The 19,714-nt window shown below is 56.7% G+C and overlaps 1 protein-coding gene across 1 annotated transcript; it reads left to right on the top strand.

The window, feature by feature from the left end:
• Positions 1–6,695: 6,695 nt before the first annotated feature.
• Positions 6,696–11,948, top strand: DLX3 (distal-less homeobox 3). Its single transcript, XM_059378639.1, has 3 exons — positions 6,696–7,286; positions 8,375–8,565; positions 10,146–11,948. Exons 1-3 carry the CDS (start codon positions 6,962–6,964, stop codon positions 10,491–10,493), a joined length of 864 nt encoding a protein of 287 aa, XP_059234622.1. The 5' UTR covers positions 6,696–6,961; the 3' UTR covers positions 10,494–11,948.
• Positions 11,949–19,714: the final 7,766 nt, after the last annotated feature.

Raw genomic sequence — 19,714 nt, 5'->3', positions numbered from 1 at the left:
ATCTCAGGGTCCTGGGATGGAGCCCTGTGTCAGCCTCTCTGCTCAGCAAAGAGCCTGCTTCCTTAAAAAAAAAAAAAAAAAAAAAAAGGCAGACTTCCTGGGTCCAAATCTTGAACATGCCAATTACTTAGCCTCTCTGTGCCTCAGTTTCCCCCCTGTCAAAAGGTAGAAAGGAGAGTGGCCACCTTATAAAGTAGTGGGGCAGGAACTCGGGTGTAGAAGGCTTGAGCAGTGCCCGTCACGGTCAGTGCTGCATGAAAACCAGCTGTGAGTCTCCCCCCTTGGGTGGGGCTCCAGATCCTTCCCTCCCACGTACTCAAGGATGGATCTTTTGATGAACCCCTCTCTGCTGGCTGCTGTAATTGACATCTAAACAAGCTTGCTTCCATTTAAAACACACACACACACACGCACACACGCACACACGCACCCCTTTCCTAATGTGCCAAATACCCTCCAGCGACCGCGCTTTCCGCTCCCTCCTGCCTTTCCTCGGCAAGCGTTGCCTGCACTTGTTCTCTCCATCTCCGCCCCTCCTACTGCCCCTCAACCAGCTGTAAACAACCTTCCCACTTCCCCTCCACCGAACCCGCTCTTCCTGGTGTTACTGACTGCCCCCCTTGAAATGTCACCCAAAGGGCACATCTCCGTCCTCATCCTGCCTGAACCGCACGTCCCCAGCAGGATTTGACCTTGCTGACCACTCCCTCCTCCTTGAAACACTCAGCAGCGACAGCAGCACCCGCAGACACACCCGGGGCCACCCAGACACTGCCCTCTGCACTGCCTGACACCAACCTGGCCACTCTCTCCCAGGTGTCGCCCTAGAACTCTCTTTGGCTCTCTTCTGTCCCTCCCTTCCAGAACCATCTCATCCATCAAACCCCCAACTTGCATCTCCCATCCCAGACTCTGATTTTTGACCCATAGAGCCAACTACCTGCTGGACAGCTCCCGTAAAGCCGGTCACACTCAGCATGGTCAGAACTGAGCTGACTGAGCCTAACCCACTTGGGACAATGATTAGGCAGAATCTTCTTCTTCTTCGTTTTTAAGATTTTATTTCTTTGAGAGAGAGAGAGAGAAAGAGAGAAGGAGGGCCAGGGGAGAGACAGAAGGAGAGGGGTAGAAAAAAATCTCAAGCAGACTCCTCACTGAGTACAGAGCTTGATGTGGGGCTCAACCCCGAACCCGGAGATCATGACCTGAGCTGAAATCAAGAGCTGGACACCCAACCAACTGAGCCACCCAAGGGCCCCAGCAATATCTTCTTTTTTTAAAAAAAATGTTTTTTTTAAGATGTTACTTATTTGTTGGAGAGAGAGACAAGAGAGGAGCAGGAGATGCAGGACTCGATCCCAGGACTCTGGGATCATGACCTGAGCTGAAAGCAGACGCTTAACTGACTGAGCCACCCAGGCGCCCCCCGCCCCCTGGAGTATCTTTAAAAGCCAAACATACATCCTGTGGCCCCACAAGTCCACCGTTAGGTACCCAACAGCAGTGCCCAACAGCAGTGCACGCCAAAAGGCATGTACAAGAATGTCCGTAGCGCTGCTCATGATGGTCCCAAACAGGAAACTACTCAAATGCCCACAGACAGCAGCACAGATAAATAAATGGCGGTATATTCCCATGATAGAAACAGCGAAAATGAATGATCTACAATATATCCAATAATATCAAACTCACACAAACATAATCTTGAACAAAAGAAGTCAGACATAAAAGAGTATACGCTGTATACTTCCATTTATTTCGAAGTTCAAAATCTTGCAAAACTGACCTTTAATAGTAGGAGCTGAGACTTTAGCCTTGGGGTGTCATAACCAGAAGGAAACCTGAGGGGGCCTCTGAGGGCTGGTACCATCGCTTCCCACCCTGGCTGTCAGTTACATGGCTGTGTTTGGGCCACACAAATTCGTTATTTATGATTTATGCACTTTTCTGCAAAAAGGTTTAAAAGAGCAAAACTAAACTAAAAGGGCTGCTCGTCAAGCAGTCCCTCTTCTTTGTGTTCTCTCTTCCTCTCTCACTGAGAATGGTCTCAAACTTTCCACTTAGTTGCCACTAGTCCCGACTGTCCCCTCTCCTGGTCACTCACCTCCAGTCCATTTCCAAGCACTACTATTCCTCCTCCTCGAGGTCTCTCAAACCCATCTGCTTCTCTCCATCCTCACTGCCTCCTCCTTACCCTGGACCCAATAGCTCTCTTGCTAAGGCTCCTTCAGTAGCCTCCAGGCTGTCCCCCCAGGTTCTGTTCTTGTCAGCTCTGATTCATCCCCACACAGCAACCAGAGAGACCCTTCTAGAACCAACACCCAGTCATGTCTCTCCCCTGATTAAAATCTTCCAGTGGTTCCCTGTCGCCACTAGATAAAGCCCATTCTTTCGCTCTGGGGTTCTAAGATCTCTGTGCTCTGGGTCTCCAGCTTTCCCTTTAGCCAATCCTTCCCCTACACTGTGCCCCAGGCAGTCCCATGAGGCTTTGCAAAGACTTTTTCCAGAACTCCCTTCTTCCCCTTATCCTTGCTTTTTCTGGCTGAATCTCACACAACCTTCAGGTCTCAGTCCAGATATCTTCCTGCCTCCATGTCACCGTGTCACAGCAGAGCGTGCCACACCTGTCCCAGTACATGTCACATGATAGCAAAACTGGCTGCTTTTGTGTCCACTCCTCCTGTTGACCTTGGACTTCATGGAGAGGGTATTGTGTCTGTCTTGTTCATCACTCTGTCCCCAGCACCAAGAACAGTAGAGGGTCAGGAGGGATTTATTGGGTAGATGAAGGACTCCAGGAGACATCCAGACAGCCCAGGGCTGGAGGTCTGGGGTATATGTCCAAGGAGGTTGGTGAGATGGTGAAGGCGAGCTCCCCCTTGAATGACAAGAGTTCGAGAATTTAGAATCAGAGTTTGAAGGGAACTTAGAGACCATCTAATAGTCCACTTTTTAAAAATATTTATTTATTTATTGCAGAAAGAGAGAGTGCAGGGTCGGGGGGAAGGACAGAAGGACAGGAAGAGAGGAAGCGGACTCCCCTCTGAGTGAGGAGCTGGACATGGGGTTCAATCTCACGACCCCAGGATCATGACCTGAGCCGAAATCAAGAGTTGGGCCCTCAACCAACTGAACCACCTAGGTGCCCCGTAATAATCGACTTTCTGATTTACAAATGACAAACTTAAGAGAAAGACCCACTGGCTGGACAAGGATGGGTGCAGGGGAGGGAGATGGCAGCTGCAGAGTAAGGCAAGGTGGTGATGAGAAATGAATATCTAGGGGCACTTGGGTGGCTCAGTCGTTAAGCGTCTGCCTTTGGCTCAGTTTAGGATCCCAGGTTCCTGGGATCAGGTCCCACAGGGAGCTCGCTTCTCCCTCTGCCTCTCTGACTCTCGTGAATAAATAAAAAAAATATTTAAAAACAAAAAAGGAAAAGTGAATATTTAGTGCGGATAGGGCTCCTAAAATCAGTGAAGACCATATTCTTTCTGAGTATGATGGTGGGGCTTTTGCACGAAACTCCCTTCCTGGGTCTCCCTGGTGGAGCTGGACTCTGGCCTCCTAATATCGACCACTAGATGGCGTCCGCTCCCTAGGCAAAGGAGAGAGCAAGGGCTGGACCGCTTCTCCCTCTGCCTCCAGCCTTCCTCCTGTGTTCCTCCCCTGGGATCCAGTGCCTCCTGAGCCCAGCTGCTGTGGCCGTGCCCAGAGAGCAAGATACCTGGGTTCCAAGAAGCAGCTTGCTTCAACAGTCTACCGTTTCTCGTGCCCAGGGAGAGGGTGGGCGATGGACCACAGCTCCCCTGTCCCGCCAGCCTCGAAGAGGCTCCCAACAGACCACCCAGCAGCATCCCAGCACCAGCGGCGGAACTCTGGCCCGGCTGACACCTGCTCATCATGCTGGCCCAGAGCAGATGCACTGGGCAGCACTGATCCCACTACATCCTCCCACTGCCTTGCCAACTCCGAGCCTGCAGGGTCCTGGGCGAAGGCAGGTGGCCCCAGTCCCAGTGACCTGACAGGGCCCCTCTGAGGTCACACATGGTCCTATCTGGGAAGCTGCTGCTACTTCTACCCTGGAGGGAGGTAGCCTGACACCAGGGCCGGCTCCACGCCTTCCCTTTCTGTCATTCTGCAAGCACACTCAGACAAAATGATTCAGTCCCTCTCCAGGAGTAGAGAATCTCAGTTATTCATTCAACAAACATCTATTGAGGACTGAGGTTGTGTGTGTCAGGACCTGCTCTAGGTATCTGGGAGGTGATAGTGAACAGCAAGATACAGTCCCTAGAGTCTTGGAGCATAAAGTGCAACAGAGAACCAGATGCTAATCCCACCGTACCCAACCTTGTTGAATTGCTCACTGAAGTCTTCACTGTGCGGTCTTGTCCATTTCTTTCAGACTCTCCGAGCCGAATGTAGCACAGAAACTAGCCTAATGTAATCCACATTTGCAAGATTCCAGGATTCCGGACTCCCAGTCCAGTGCTCACTCACTGAACTTGGGAGCTGCAGGTTGGGGTGGGGGAGGAGAGAAAGGAGCGAAGCCTCTTCAAGGACCTCATAAAGAAGGCAGACTAACTCCCTGCCATCTGCCAATCACCTGGCCCTCCTTGTCTTGGTAGAATGAATGAAGGCATGAGAAGGGGGATTGCCATAGGCTGTCTCTTTTCTGGGGGGAGCTGGGTGCTCCAGAGCAGGCCCTGACCTCTTCCCCCGCTCCCATCCTGGGAGGGGAGCCGGCCGGGCCAGTGCCCTCGCTGCCCCCAACGCCTCGGGCTTTCTAGGCGCCCTCTTGGCAACAGAACAGAGGGCATCCTGAGCGGGTGGCAACTCGCCCCGCCACGGGCTCAGAGCGGCGGGCGATAGGCGCTAGGGGGACGCGGAGATAGACAGACAGATAGGGCTCCCCTCGCCCGGCCCCCGCCCCCACCTTTCCCACGCTGCGGCCTCCCCGGAGCAGCTCAGATCTGGCGGGCCCTCCGGGCCCTCCAGCCCCTCGGCCCGAGGACCGGGGCCCTCTGCCTCCGCCAGCTGCAGCTCCCAAAGCCCTGGGAGCTCCTGGCAGCCTGCCCACGGAGTCTAAGTTTGGACAGGGGCACAGAGCCCCCTGCACACTTATCTGCCAGGCGGGGGAGTCTGCGAGGGAAACCCGTACCCCCGGGCCCGGCGAGACGATGCGAGGCTGCCGAGTCCAGAAATAACCACAAGGTGGCGCACTGGCACTGCGTGTCCTTGGTGGCCTTAGCCCAGCCGTGCCCCTCAAGGGGACAGGGAAGAATTGACAGGGCTGCCCCGTGTGAAGGTCGTACGCGGCCGGGAACTGAGATTTGGGGGACCTTCCCCTCCCCCCAAAAGAAGGCGGAGAGCAGAATAGGGGGTGGAATAGAGAAATATTGTAGGCTTGGGAACAACTTGGATGACTTTGCAGGCCAGATAGGACTTAAGAGGCGCCCGCCGGCAGGAAGGGGAGCCTCTTCAAGGCCCTCTCCGAGGGACAGGACTCAGTGGCGCATCATGGGTTGGAGCTACTGGAGACTGGGAAGGCGCTAAGAGTTTTGTATACATCTGCATACAACTATGCATGCACACCCAGAAACCCCCTCCCACAGCCCTCCACTCACACGGCTTATACTCTCCCCTATGCCCACTCCTGCATGCACACACACACACACACACACACACACACTCCTACACTTTTGTGCATGTCTGTATACTGTGGACCACGTGAAACCCTTACACCACAGGCACCAAGTCCACCCGTCCCATATACCTGATCTCTAAAAATGCCTGAATTCCTTTAGTGTTGTCCCCAGTGCCCAGAACAGGCCCCCCAGACTTACCAAGACACACAGAAAGCCAGCCCGTGTCCCACCCAGCCTCATGGGGACTCAGGTCCCCTGCTCCCTCCAGCAAGCTCAGGCAGTCTCTGAAACAGCATCGCCCAACAGGTTACGCCCCTCCACCCTCTGGATAAACCCCTAAATCCACACCCACTTGCTCCCCCACTCCAGCCGCACCCCCCAACCTCTCCAACAGGACCCTCACGGTCCCATTATGACATTCACGGTCCTGTGGCACTTTGTCCTGATGGGCCCCTTTCTCTGGAAAGGCATTCAAGGTTACATTTTATGACTGCATCGCTGTAAATAAATCAATATCCTATAGTCAAACATTTTCTTCAACTGAAAGTGTCTGTTCCTTTTCTTCTGATTGTAAAAGAAATTTAAAGTATTTTCATGAGCCCTGGGTCTTTCTCATTCTGGGCACATCTGTCCGCCTGTTATTTGCATAGTGTCACACACACACCACCTTGGACCACCTCCCTCTACAAACGCCCAATGGGCAAATTCCCCTGCTTCTCCATCGCACCTAAGCCCACCTCCCAGCCGCAGCCAGGGAGACAGACAGACTGGCAAATCCCGGGGGCGCCCGGCAGAGACACCCGCCCCCTACGCCTTCCTGCAGAGACGCTGGAGGGGTTATCTGAACTGGGGGTGGGAGCCACGGGAGGAGTAACAAGGGGTGTGTGTGTGTGTGTGTGTGTGTGTGTGTGTTTTGGGTAACAACAAAGAATGGGGGAGAGAGAAGAGAAAGAGAGAGAGAGAACGAAAGAGCGCAAGAGCATGTTTTGCCTCGAAGGCAAGACTTGCAGCCAATCAGAGCGCAGGAGCCTCCCTCCGCGACTCCACTATTGAGTCTATAACCGGCTGGCCGGGCGGAGCTGGCAGCATTTGACTGTGGCTTGGGACGCGACGGGAGGCGCGCAGCGACCGCCGGAAGGCCGGCGATGGTCTAGGCGCCCCTCGGCCTCCCCTCCCCCGAGAACCCGCGGGGCCCCCCCCCCCCCCCCCCCCCGGACGCACACCCCCGCCTCGTCTCCTGTGCCTCCTCCGCGCTCCTGCCCGCTCCGGCTCGGCGGCCCAGGCCGGCCCCCGGACCCGCGGCGCCCGCCAGGATGAGTGGCTCCTTCGATCGCAAGCTCAGCAGCATCCTGACCGACATCTCCAGCTCGCTGAGCTGCCATGCGGGCTCCAAGGACTCGCCCACCCTGCCCGAGTCTTCTGTCACCGATTTGGGCTACTACAGCGCTCCCCAGCACGACTACTACTCGGGCCAGCCCTACGGCCAGACCGTGAACCCCTACACCTACCACCACCAGTTCAATCTCAACGGGCTTGCGGGCACGGGCGCTTACTCGCCAAAGTCGGAATATACCTATGGAGCCTCCTACCGGCAATACGGGGCGTACCGGGAGCAGCCGCTGCCCGCCCAGGATCCAGGTGAGAGCCTGGAGGGTTCCCCTAGGGAGAGAAAGACGGGGAATTGAACCCCAGATCTAGGGACGCGTTGAGGGGATTAAAAAAATAAAAGTGCTGTCTAAAGTTAGGCAGGGTGGGTTAAGTGACCCCAGAGGGGTCAGACAACCTTTCAGTCGCAAGGCTGTGCGCCGGGGTCTCGGTGAGGATGGGGCCAGCTAGAGGAGAGAGGAGAAGAGGGGTGTCAGGGGACTTCTGAATCGAGTTGCTTTCGCCGGCACATCAACTCTTCCAACGGGTGGCAAGGCTTGGGGTTAGGCAACCGGGACTGGAAACTCCAGGGACCCTCTGGAAATGGGCCGGGGATAGGGGGTGAATGGTAAGGGCAACTTGGAGAAAGGCACACACACACACACACACACACACACACACACACACGGAAGCAGAGACTGAGAAGTGGAAAAGTGAAAAAAAGAGAAGGGGTGGAGAAGGAGCGAAAGAGAAATGTGGAGAGACAAAGTGAGAGAAAGGAACCCAAGAAAGGCCAAGAAAGAAAGAGAAGGAAGGAGAAAGGAAGGAAGGAAGAGGGAGTTTGTATTATGCTTGCAACTTTTCTGAGAATCTAAAACGATTCCAAGATTTAATAAAAAAAAAAAAGTTTAGAAAAGAAAAAGGAAGGAAGGGAGAGAGGAGGGAAAGAGCGAGAGAGGTGACGGAGGGCAAGGTGGGGCGGGAAGGGGGCGGCCGGCAGGAGGGTGGCGAGCAGACGCGAGGCTGGGAGGCGAGCCGGGCAGGCGTCGGACCGAAGCCTCGGCTGTCCTCGCCCGGGTGGCCGGCGCCGGGGACGGCGCTCTGGGGCCCGGGCGCGGAGCTGCGGGCTGGGGGCGCGCGTCGTGGGCGGCCGCCGGGTCCGGGTCTCCGCCTTCAACCCCCGGTCCGGCTCGGTCGCCGCAACACCCTGCCCGGGCGCGGGCGGCGGAGCGCGCAGGCGGGCGGCCCGCAGCGAGTCGCTGGGCGGGAGCCTGGGACTGCCCGCGGGGGCGCGAAGGGCGCAGGGGGCGCAGGCCCAGGCTGAGCCGCCCCCCCCCCCCCGCCCCGTGCGTTGCCCGCAGTATCCGTGAAGGAGGAGCCGGAAGCCGAGGTGCGCATGGTGAACGGGAAGCCCAAGAAGGTCCGAAAGCCGCGCACGATCTACTCCAGCTACCAGCTGGCCGCCCTGCAGCGCCGCTTCCAGAAGGCCCAGTATCTGGCGCTGCCCGAGCGCGCCGAGCTGGCCGCGCAACTGGGCCTCACGCAGACACAGGTCAGTGAGGGGCCGGCGACGGCCGCTGGGGCTTGGTGGGGCCGCGCGGGACCCGGGGGCTCCCCAGGCGCCGACAAACTGGCTGGCCTTTGAGATCGCCGGCAGGCCCTTGAAACCCTCGCTCGTAGAGCGAAGGCCACCCCTCCCCCATGCCGAGCCACAACTGCTGTCGGAAGTTTCTGCATTAAAACGTGTACAGGCGTGCATTATTTGTGAACCTGTGCAACTGTGTCTGTCTGCCACAAGGAGAGGTATCCTCCCCTTGCTCCAGACGCCCTGGCTCCCACGCTTCTCCGCAGGGCTTGTCCCTCACTTAACAGGAGTTCACCTCCCGTCTGGGCCCCCCCTCCGGGCCAGCAGGCCAGGCGTGTGTGGGTAGCAGCGTACATACACGTGTGTATGCGTGTACATTTGCACACATGCCAATGGGCCAGTGTACATGTGGGAAGGGTCGCAACAGGAGTGTGACCTTTCAAGGGTCATTGTGTTTATAGATGGAGGGACACGTGTACATGGCTGTATCCACAGCTGTGCACACTGGCGAGCATGTGTACAGAAATGTTCGCTTCTACTCAAACACCACATTAGTGCTTGACCCAAATGCTTCACCCCTTCCTCTGCACCAAGCCAAGGAGGGAGATACCCCACCAAAGGGGGATGAGAACTCAAAGGTGAGCTCCACCCCTCCCCCCAGCCTGTTCCTAGAGCCCCCCAGCAGGCTGGCCCTGCTCAGGGGGGAGTGGCTGTTGGATGCCTGGATCCCTACAGGTGTTGACAGGCGGACCTGGGTGGCTGCGTGGGGCCCTGTCCGCTGGGAATCTGGGTCACCCCGTGAGGAGCTGATTCATTGTTTGTATCAGTCATGGGGTGGGGAACAGCAGGGGGAGGGGGAGATACCCCAAGGGAAATGTGGGGAATCATGGCTCACCTGCTCCTGAGTCCCCAGGTCACCCCCGTGAGCCAGTCCCAGAGTGCCCATGGGTGCTCATGTTCACAGGGCATTTACCTGGGTGCCTCTGAGCCTGTGTGTGTCTTTATAAGCTGGTGTGTGAGTGCGATGCTGTGAATGGGTGCATTCCTGCACATGGAGATGCTTACGTGGGTGTGTGTTTGTCTCTGTAGGTCTGTGCACCTCTGCCCATGGGTTTCTTATGTGAACAAATGCCACGAACTGCCCGTTCCCCACCCCACTGGCTGCCTTTTGTTGATTGCTTACCACACAGGCGGTCCTAAATTCTTTATCCATCCGAATTTATTTGAGCCTCGTGATGACCCTATGAAGTAGGGGCTTTCAGCATCCCCATTTTGCAGATGGGAGAAGTTAAGTAGCTTGCCCAAGGTCACGCACTAGAGCGGACTTTGGACCCAGGGAGTGGAATGTTCCTCTCCACGTTCTAGCCCAGATAGAATAAAGATGCTGGCCCTGGGTTGAAACCCTTGGGTTTTGCCTGGACCTTGTGTGTAAAATGGGGTGGGCTGAACTTGGGCTTGCTCTCTCTAGGCTGGGTCCTCTTGGGGTTTTTGCTGAGCATCCTGAAAGGCTAACTTGCTCCCCCTTTTCTGCATGCCCTCCCACGCAGGTGAAGATTTGGTTCCAGAACCGCCGCTCCAAATTTAAGAAGCTCTACAAGAACGGGGAGGTGCCCCTGGAGCACAGCCCCAACAACAGTGATTCCATGGCCTGCAACTCACCACCGTCCCCCGCCCTCTGGGACACCTCCTCCCACTCCACTCCGGCCCCTGCCCGAAGCCAGCTGCCCCCACCGCTCCCATACAGTGCCTCCCCAAGCTATCTGGACGACCCCACCAACTCCTGGTACCATGCACAAAACCTGAGTGGACCCCATTTACAGCAGCAGCCGCCTCAGCCGGCCGCCCTGCATCACGCCTCCCCTGGGCCCCCGCCCAACCCTGGGGCTGTGTACTGAGCACCCACCTGGCCTGAACCTCCCATGAAGGACCCCGGACCAGGCAGAAGGCACCTCTGTCCTAGCCGACACTCAGGAATCATCGAGGAGCACTGGGGAAAAGGCACCCCTTGCCCCCTTTCCTTGCCCCTTCCTCCAGGGACCCGAGAGCTTCCAGATGAAATTTGCATGGACCACGGATGTCCCCTGAACCTCCCTCCCCCTGCCTGGGCACTGGGGTTCCCCTCCAGATATTGGGGCACTCCACTCCAGCTGGGACAGCCGTTCCCCTTCTGCTCCAGGAGCCTGGATTGGCTTTCAATGGCCCATTGCCTTCCAGCTTCTAAAACTTAGTGCTCGTTCCACAGACTGGAGACCTTGGGGACCAGGGAGACCACGGAGCGTTTGCAGCTCAGGCCCGGGCCGGGGCACCAGGCACCAAGGATCCCAGGACCTGCTAGGCCTGGTCCCTCCTAAGCCACCTGTGGCTCCCCACTTCCTGAGCATCCCCTCTGTCAAAAAGACATTGGACATCGTGACCAGGACTCAGAGTGGGGATGTCAGGAAGCTCCCAGCCTGCTCTTCTAGCCCTCATTTCAGATTTGAGGGTTAAACCAAAGAAATCCCCCCAAGTGAGGGAATCGTTTAATATCTGTGGCTTTAGAGGGAAGAACTCAAGGAACCATCTCTGTCTTCTCTCCTCCTCTGGTCGGAGAGGAGCGGTGGGTCTCAGGGGTCTTTCCTAAGGACCCATTTCTTCCGTGTACAGGACTTTGCACAACTTTGGTTTTAAAAGCTGTTGAAAATTAGGAAAACAAAGGGCATTGTTACCAGATAGGACCAGTCTCCCCTGCATGGGCACCTCAGCTCTGCCCCACTCCCACCCACCTCTTCCTCTCTCTCCTGCAGTAAGTTGGCAGTTTGGGCGCCAAACCCCAAATCTCCAAGGAAGCATGCCAGGCAAGACAAACCCCAAACCATCCCCTTTCCAGTGACTTTGGAAACAGATTGCTCCCGCAGATGGAGAATGGCGGGTGAGGTGCACGGGGAAAGAGGGGAGGGCGACAGCTCCGTGCCTTTAGGGGTTAGGGGGTGGCCATCTGAAGGGCTGGTAGCGCCGCCCCTCCTTGGCCCGGACGTCCTGCCAGAGCCAACCTTCCTCCACCCTGATGTAGTCAAACATCGAAGAAAAGGGGAGGTGATAGACTAGCTATATATATAGTAATTTTTTTTTTTTTTAAGAGCAACAGAGAGAAACAGCCTCCTCCCTACTGTGGTTTCCTATTTATGTGGCCTTTTCCTCCTGGACATACCTGCCTATGCGTTGTGAGCAGAGAGAAACAGGGATGTGGGCTCCGGCAGGATCTGGGTTTGGTGGGAGGTGCGGGAGCGAGGTAGATCTCAGAGTCCCACCCGAGCCGGGCAGGAACGAAGCCAACTCCCACTCCCTCCCAGCCTTCTCATTTCTGCTTTCTTACTGGATCCATCTTTATATATAACGTTAATAAAAAAGAAGAAAATAACCGCTGAGCTCTTTGAACTGGAGGCTGGAGGCAGACAGCTCTCGGGGAGGGCCTGGGAGTTGGGGAAGGTGTTGGACACAGAGAGGCCTCTGAGCTTCCAGGGGCTCCTGGGGAACTCTGCGTCCTGAGGATCCACTGCTGGGACTCTGGTCTCAAGGGCTGGGCTGGGCCTGGCCCCTGGTTGCAGGTGCTCCTGACCCTGTGGCTGCCCCCGACTGGGGCAGGTCGGGGTGGGTGGGAGGCTCCCGGCTGTGGCCTCCCTGACTCCACTCTGCTTGGCCGCTTGGCGTTCCCTGCCAGCCAGCTGCCTTCCGCCACGGCCGCCGCCAGGTCACCTCAGGGCTGCTCTTTGATCTTGGGCTCACACGCAGACATGCTTGCACACGTGTGTAAACCCCCTGCCTCCACGCCCAGGCACTCCCCGGTCCCTCACTCTCTGGTCTGTCCCTTCCAGCTTGGGGTGAGGGTGAGGCCTCAGGCAGGGGGAGCACCACCATGCCCCCAGCCCATGCCGGGGATCCGAGCGGACTGAGGGAAGCAAACACATCGAGTGGGCTCTGTGTTTCCCTTCTCAGGCTTGCGCCCTGACTCTGAGCCTTCTTGCTACTGCCCCCCAGACCTCGGGGAGGGGGGACAGCACGGCTCCCTCCCCACCCCTTCTGGCTGCTCACCTCTGACACTGGAGACAGGGACCCGGACGAGCTGGAATGAGGGGAAGGGTGTGAGGGACACGTGCTGGTGCAGCTGGGAGACTGCGTGAAGGCGCACACACACCTGTGAGCTGCCTTTCCCCCTGAGACATGTGGACCGAGACGCGCGGTGACATCTCTCTCTTCCCTCACACCTACATGAACTCCCACTTGAGACACACACACACACACACACACACACACACACACACACACGCCTCTGAGACCCCCTTAGCGTCACACAAACGTACAAAGCCATAACGCTACCAGAGACAGAGGTGCCCAACACACAGGTGCACACACATGTATCCCTCCCGTGGCCTCGGGGTTATACACGGGGACGTGCCCACGCACACAGCAAGACGGAGGCAGCTCCCCGTGCTGGCAGAAGTCTTGGGTTGAGAATCAGCAACACCACCCAGCAGCCGGGGTGACCCAGCTCGGCCTGAAACCTCCCTGTGAGGCCCTCAGTTTCCTCATCTGTCTAATGGGGACAACAAGCCCCGCCCTGCTGGCCTGGGGAGGGGGTGCTGTAGGGAGGCACCAAGCCCAAGTCTGAAGGAAGGGTCCCAGGACCAGGGTAGACCAGCAATCCTGGGCACCTGTGCCTGGGTGGGTTCTCAGGGGCTGGGCTCTAGAACGGTGGGGAGCCCCCGCCCAGCACCCCTCTCCCTCTCAGAAGGCCGGCCTTCCCTCCCCCCAGGCCTGAGGGAGGCGGAAGGGAGGAGGGCCTTCCGCCCACGGACGCCAGCCGGGCTGGCAAGGGTTAAGTGGCAGCTGCCAGGCGGGGCTGCGCTGAGCAGTTTGGTTTGAGGGCTGCGTGCAGGCGGGAGCGGTGAGGCGGCAGCCGGGCAGACTTGCTGGAGACACTGCATTTTATTAGGGCTGGGCTGCCAGCAAAGGGAGGGAGAGGGAAAAAAAGGGCAGAAAGAGAGAGGAAGGAAGGAGGCGGCTGGGCAGGCAGGCTGGCGGGGGGGCTGCTGCGGGAGGGAAGGATGTTGTAAGCTCCCTAATTCCTCCCTGCTCATCCCCGCTCTGTCAGGCTGGATTAACCGCCCCGGTGACCTCCCGCGGGGGGTCAGCCCCACCCCGACCTCCCCTTCCTCCTCTCCTCACCTCCAGGCCACGCAGCTCGCCCTTCTCCCTGGCCCTGGGCAGGGGGCGCACAAAAAGGACTTGGGGGGGGGGGCTGGCAGGGTGCCAGGGGGGGCCCACTTGAGCCCATCTTTTGCCAGGTGCTTCTTGATAAACTTTGGGAAGCGGGCGGGGAGGGGTGTGCTAGGGAACCCCAGTCTGCCCTGGGGGTCGCTGTTCTCCAAACTTCAGTAACAGCTGACAATCGCCACGGTCCTACTCTGTGCCAGGTATGGCATGGGACCCTCACGACAGGTGGGGAGGTGGGTGACGTAGTATCCATTCTTCAGATGGGGAGATTGAGGCTCAGAGAGGTTCAGTCTCTGTCCAGGTCCCATAACTAACATGTGGCGATGCTGGGATTTGCACCCAGGTCTGTCCGGAGATTGGGTGCTCTTAATGGGCTTTTCTGCGGCTCAGTTTACTAAGGCACCCCAGGGCAGAGCATCGGAGCTTGCCGCTGCCACCGGGCTGCTCCACCCACCCCAGTCAGCCAGCCCTCCTCCCGGGGCTCATCCCTGGAGGAGAAGTGGAGCGGGGAGGGGCTGGTCGGATGAGAAGCTTAATGGTGTGGTCAGGAATGTGGTGCTGGAGTCAGCCGACCTGAACTGAATCTGGCCTCCACCACTTCAGGGGCTGTGTGATCTTGGACAAGTCACTTTAACCTTCTAAGCCTCAGTTTTCCCATCTGTAATGTGGGGATAATGCTACCTGCCTAGTACGGTTGTTGAGAGGATTAAATAGGATAATGTGAGTAAAATGCCTAACAAGGTACCCAGCACTCAGGGAGTCCGGCTCAGTTAATGACAGTTGCGGTTGACAATGGTGGATGGTGAGGGTGGTGATGATGGTGACAGGGCGGGGAGAAGGGGCTGACTCTCCACCTGGATTCATGCCCCCTTCCGCCTTTCCGTACCCTCAATTCATACCCAAGCCGCAGGCTGCCCTTAATGCAGCCATCTCGAAGAGCAGTCAGTGCTCTCCCAAAAGCAGTAAATCAGCCAGTATTTACTGAGTGTCCGCTCCATGCCAGGGGGTTCCTGGAGCCGGCACAGCAGGTGCCCGGAGTCTAGGGAAGGGAGGCACATACCTGTACCAGGTGCTCCAGACCAGAAGCGGGGCTGGCTGTGGAAAGGCCCCCAGCTGGGCAGACCGGACCCAGTCCGGGAGGACGGCCGGGGCTGTCCAGGAAAGGGCAGGGGCAGTGGGTGGGGAAGGAGTCCTGCGAAGGCTCCGTGGAAAAGGCGACATTTGACTTATGCCCTGAAAGAAGGATGACAGCATGGCAGGCAGAGCTGGGGTCTGGAAATCTACTCCCTCGAGCACCAGCTACAGAATAACTCCCCTTGCAAGACTCAGGATGGAGAGGAAGGAGGCTCATGGGAGAGCTCCTGACTGGCCAGAGGGCTGCTGAAGGAAGGGGCGGCTGGGATCCAGAAGGTCCCTAAGTCCTTCTAGAGACACTGGGCTCAAAGAAGGGCAGGGTCTGGTGGTTCCCAGCCCCCAGATGGACTGGCAGCGGCCCTGACACCGTGAACTTGCGGAAAGGAAGTTCCTTGCCCCCCTTCGGAGAAGAGACAGCCCCAGATTTTCTCTACTCCTGTTGCTGCGGAGGCCCCTCCCTGCATGGGGTCCTGGACAGGGGATCCTCGAGTTCTCACCCCCCACACACACTCAGCCTGCATACACCATTCGCCTTGGCAACACACCATCACTACCACTTGCTCCCCAGTCTAAGGGCGCCCCCAGACCTTGGTGCCCAGGGGGATTCTGGGCAGCTGAGATAGGACCCCTGGTGTGCAACCTCCCAGCCCCTAGATGAGGGCTCCGGTTGGCCAAGGCAGACTGCCTGAGTTGCATCAACCTCAACGGGAGCCCAGAGGGGATGGAAGAAGAGGGGAGGGGAGGGGAAGCAGAGGGGAGAACAGAGAGGTGAGGGGAATGGAGGGGGGAGGAGAAGGGGGAGCCTGCTGCCAGCACCCTGGCCTCTGTTTTTCTAGCTTTAATTGCAGCGTTAATCACCTTAATAAGCTGTTTACCAGCCACCCAGCAGCCTGAGACTGGGAGACGTAGCAGCCAGAAAGTGCTTGGAGATGAGTTTCCCGGCAGCCCTGGGGAAGGGGAGGCAGTGCTGACTGGTGGACCCTGGGGGTGTGTGGGGGGGGGGGGGTGGGGCAGGGGGGGCAGGTGGGGGCTGGTGGAGAAGGCTGGGGCCAGGGAGTCCAGAAGGCCAGCCTGCAGCTCTTTGAAGAGGCCCAGCCCCCTCCCACAGAAGCCCTGGAGTCAGCTCCTCCAGCCAAACTTCTCTTGTCACCCACCCTGGGTCCCCAGCATCCCCCCACTTTCTCCTTTGTCACTCGCTTCTGCTAGTCAAAACCGACAGGGTGACTTCCCGGGCTCCAGTTCCCAGTTCTGTGGCATCTTCTATGCATCTTGCCATCTTGACTGTCTTGTCCCCAGCTCACAGCATGGAGCATGGACCCCATGAATATCTTGTCCACTCTGGGCTGGAGGACAAGTGGACGTCTTTATACCAAGGTCTCTGGGGGCCCCAGGGGGTGAGGGCAGGGACTGGGGCATGGTGGGATGGCAACATGATGGGGATGGGACGTGCCACCCCCACTGGCGCCCAGCACAGGCTGCCCAGTGAGCACAGGCCCAGGGTGCCTGAATGAGTAAGGAAGTGGACAGAGCTCTCGGGCCCCTCACACAAACCCTCTCGGCCTCGGCTCCTGCTCCCAGCAGATGAGGGGGCGTCTGAGGGGGGATGATACCTGCTCCTGTCTTTCAGCTCTTGGGGGTTCAAGAGGAGGAAAGCCCAAAACCCAATCGCCGCTCTGAGCTAGCACGGAGGCTGACAGTGATGGTACCCTCCCTGTGCATCATCTTATCTAATTGTTGGGGAGCAGCCTCAGAGAGACCAAGTGACTTGCCCAAGGTCACATAGCAAATGCGGAACAGTGCTACAGTGGGCCGTTGGGGGCTCCCCTGCCCGTAAGCCGGCCACAGCTGGGCAGGCACCACTAAGTGGGCTCTGAAACCCTGGCCTGCAGACTGCAGAAGCAAGAATGTTCTCTGGATGACAAGTGGGTCAGACCTAATGATCTGAGCAACCACCTCCCAGGGGCTGTGATGGGTTCAGTCCACTGGCTGGTGAATTCTGGAGGCTCCTGCTGGGAGGGGGGGTGGGGGGAGTATGAGACTGGCCTGTTGGGCCCCTTGGAGTCCTGAAAAGCTCAGAGGCCCTGGAAGCACTTGGGAAGGCTCTGGTGGCTGCTTTGCCCAAGGTTGGTGGTCCGAGAGAGGAGGGGCTTAAGGGCACAAGGCAGCCAGGATAAGCACCTTTGGAGGAGGCTGACCTGAGGAGGGGACCCTCAGGGTGGGGGATGAAGGGGTGAAGCCCAGAGGCTCAAACTTCTTGGTTGTCTCCTGGGGCAAATTGGAGCAGGATTGGAGATGTCTGCTGAGTAAGCAGGGCATGGAGACTCCACACCCTAGAAGATTAGCTGGTATGGAGCAGGGGGTGTCCCCCGACCCCAGGCAGTTCACCTTGAACCTGGCAAAAGGCAGCAGAGTGCCCTTCCCTGTGCACTGAGAGTGCCTGGCCACGTCATGCAATGCGTGTGGCACTGTCCCACACCCACCCCTGGGGCCAGGCAGGCCTGCCCTGAGCTCAGGAATCTCCCATGGGGAGGTAGGGGGAGAGACATACCCTTGGCTAAGGGAGGGTAGGGAGGAAGAGGCCAGAGGGAGGAGGAGACTGGTGGGTTTAAGGAAGGAAAGCAAAGAGAAAATTGCTTCCAAGCACAGACTCAGATCCTCCCAAGATGTGGGCAGAGAAGATGCTGAGTACGTTCTGTATCCTCACCCTATGCCGGGAGCTTTCACGGGCATTGTCTCATTTGATCTTCTCAACTGTGTGGAAAAGTTAATGCACTTTTTATTCCATTTCACAGGTGAGATCACTGAGGCTCAGAGAAGTTCTGTTGCTTCCCCTAAAGTCCCCCGATGAATGTGAAACAGAGTTCAGCCTTCTGAATCCCTGGTCTGTGAGCCTCTTACCACCCCATGGACTCCAAGAGTGAAATGGAAAGAAGGAGTGTAGGGGGCCAGGCTGGACCTTTCCCCTTGTTCTCAGACTTGCCCTGTGCCCTTAGAGACACCAGGATTGTCATTCTGTAGGCTAGGACACACATGTCCAAACAGGCACATGTATGCACACTCCTGAGCTCACGCCCTGGTTTTGGACACTTACTAGCTGTGTAACCTCAGGGAAGTCACTTGCCCTCTCTGAGCCTCCCTTTCCCTCCTCTATAAAATGGAGCTAATCATACCTATCTTGCAGGGCTGCTGAGGAAATGAAAAAATACATATGAAGGGCTTAGCATGTAGCTCAACAAACTTTCTATTAGTTTTCAATGAAACCAGCCCTCCTCAGTTGGCCTAGGGAGTTCTAGGCACCCTCAGTAGGCCCAAAGCTGATCCCTCCTCCTCTGAGTGGGGCAGAGCTCTCATACTGGGAATTTCTCCTCCTACTGGAAAATCGCTTTCTTGATTCCAGTCTAAGTCTGCCATGCTTCAGATGTGATGGAAGGATGGCCACCAAGGGCAGACCCATATGCTGGGCCTTGGTGCCAACAGAAGCTAAGAGGGCAGAGGTTAATACTTTTTGGTTACTAATCAGCTAAAGAGCTGCTCTCCCCAACTATATGCTTAGAGTACTGTGTTATTTTGTATTTGCATTCTCATAGGAATATTTCCCCTTATTTATTGCTAGAAAACCGCTACTGATATCCTCTGTACATCTTGTATCTAGCCACTATACCAAAATGTTCTTAATTCTGTCTTTTTTCCCTCCTAGAGTCTCTTGAGTTTTCCAGGTATACAATCAAATATCAGTAAAAAGGAATGGTTTTACCTGAGCTTCTTAGCTTGGTAGAAGGAATGCTGGGGTTATAGGAGGGGTAAGCTCTCCTGAAAGCCGAAGCCAGGAGCCTCACATGCCTCTGCCTTAGCTCTGAGCCAGGCAGCTCCTGGATGGTCTTGCCTCCTCACTTGGGTTTCCTAGAGGGCTGGGGACTGGGATTCTAGCACAATCAGACATCATCACCCTGCCAGCCTCCTGTGGAACTTCCTGCCCTCTTCTCAAAGCAGCTTTGAAATGCAGCCCACCGCTCGCATTTCTGGGGTTTCTGGGTTTCTGGGGATGACAACTGGACTGGGGTTCCGCTCACAGGTGGAGATCAACAGAAGCATTAGAGTTCTGGGGCAAGATCTCTTCTGGGCAGAGAAGGTTTTTCTGGTCAGAGATAGTGATGATAATTAATCCTTGCTGAATCCTTACTTTATTATCATATAATACCTTTTGTGTTTTCACTCTTGTAGTCCGCACCAGGACTCTGTGAAGACCGTGCTGTCATTATCTTAATTCACCGGTTGAAGAAGGTGAGGCACAGAGAGGTTAGGAAACTGGCCCAAGGTCACAGAGTGGGATTGGAACTCAGCCCTTGGTTCTTTATTATTTTGTGTTCCTGGAGCCAGAAGTGTCCTCTTCACCATTGCGGGGTAAGCTGGTGAGTCAGAGGAGAATTTAGGTGAGTGGGGGAAGAGGGACACTTTTGCCACCAAATTGGTATGGCCAAGGTGAAAGACCTAAGTCCCCATATCCCCTGGCACGCTTGGTATATTTCACAACATACCAAGGAGACACTCTCCGGGTCTCCATGACCTTCTGAGATAGTTTGATCCTTATCCCCACTGCATCAGTGAGGAAAGGAAGACCCAGGAAGGTAAAGTGACTGGCCCAAAGCCTTGGAGCTATGGGTCTACATTCCAGAGACTCCATGAAGTCTCCCCAGAGGAGGCAAATTTTACTTTTCAAGGAGCCAGGAGGACT

The sequence above is a fragment of the Mustela nigripes genome, chromosome 16 (assembly GCF_022355385.1).
Source record: "Mustela nigripes isolate SB6536 chromosome 16, MUSNIG.SB6536, whole genome shotgun sequence".
NCBI lineage: Eukaryota > Metazoa > Chordata > Mammalia > Carnivora > Mustelidae > Mustela > Mustela nigripes.
The sequence above is the reverse complement of the archived record's forward strand: the minus strand, read 5'-3'. Positions and strand labels throughout refer to the sequence as shown.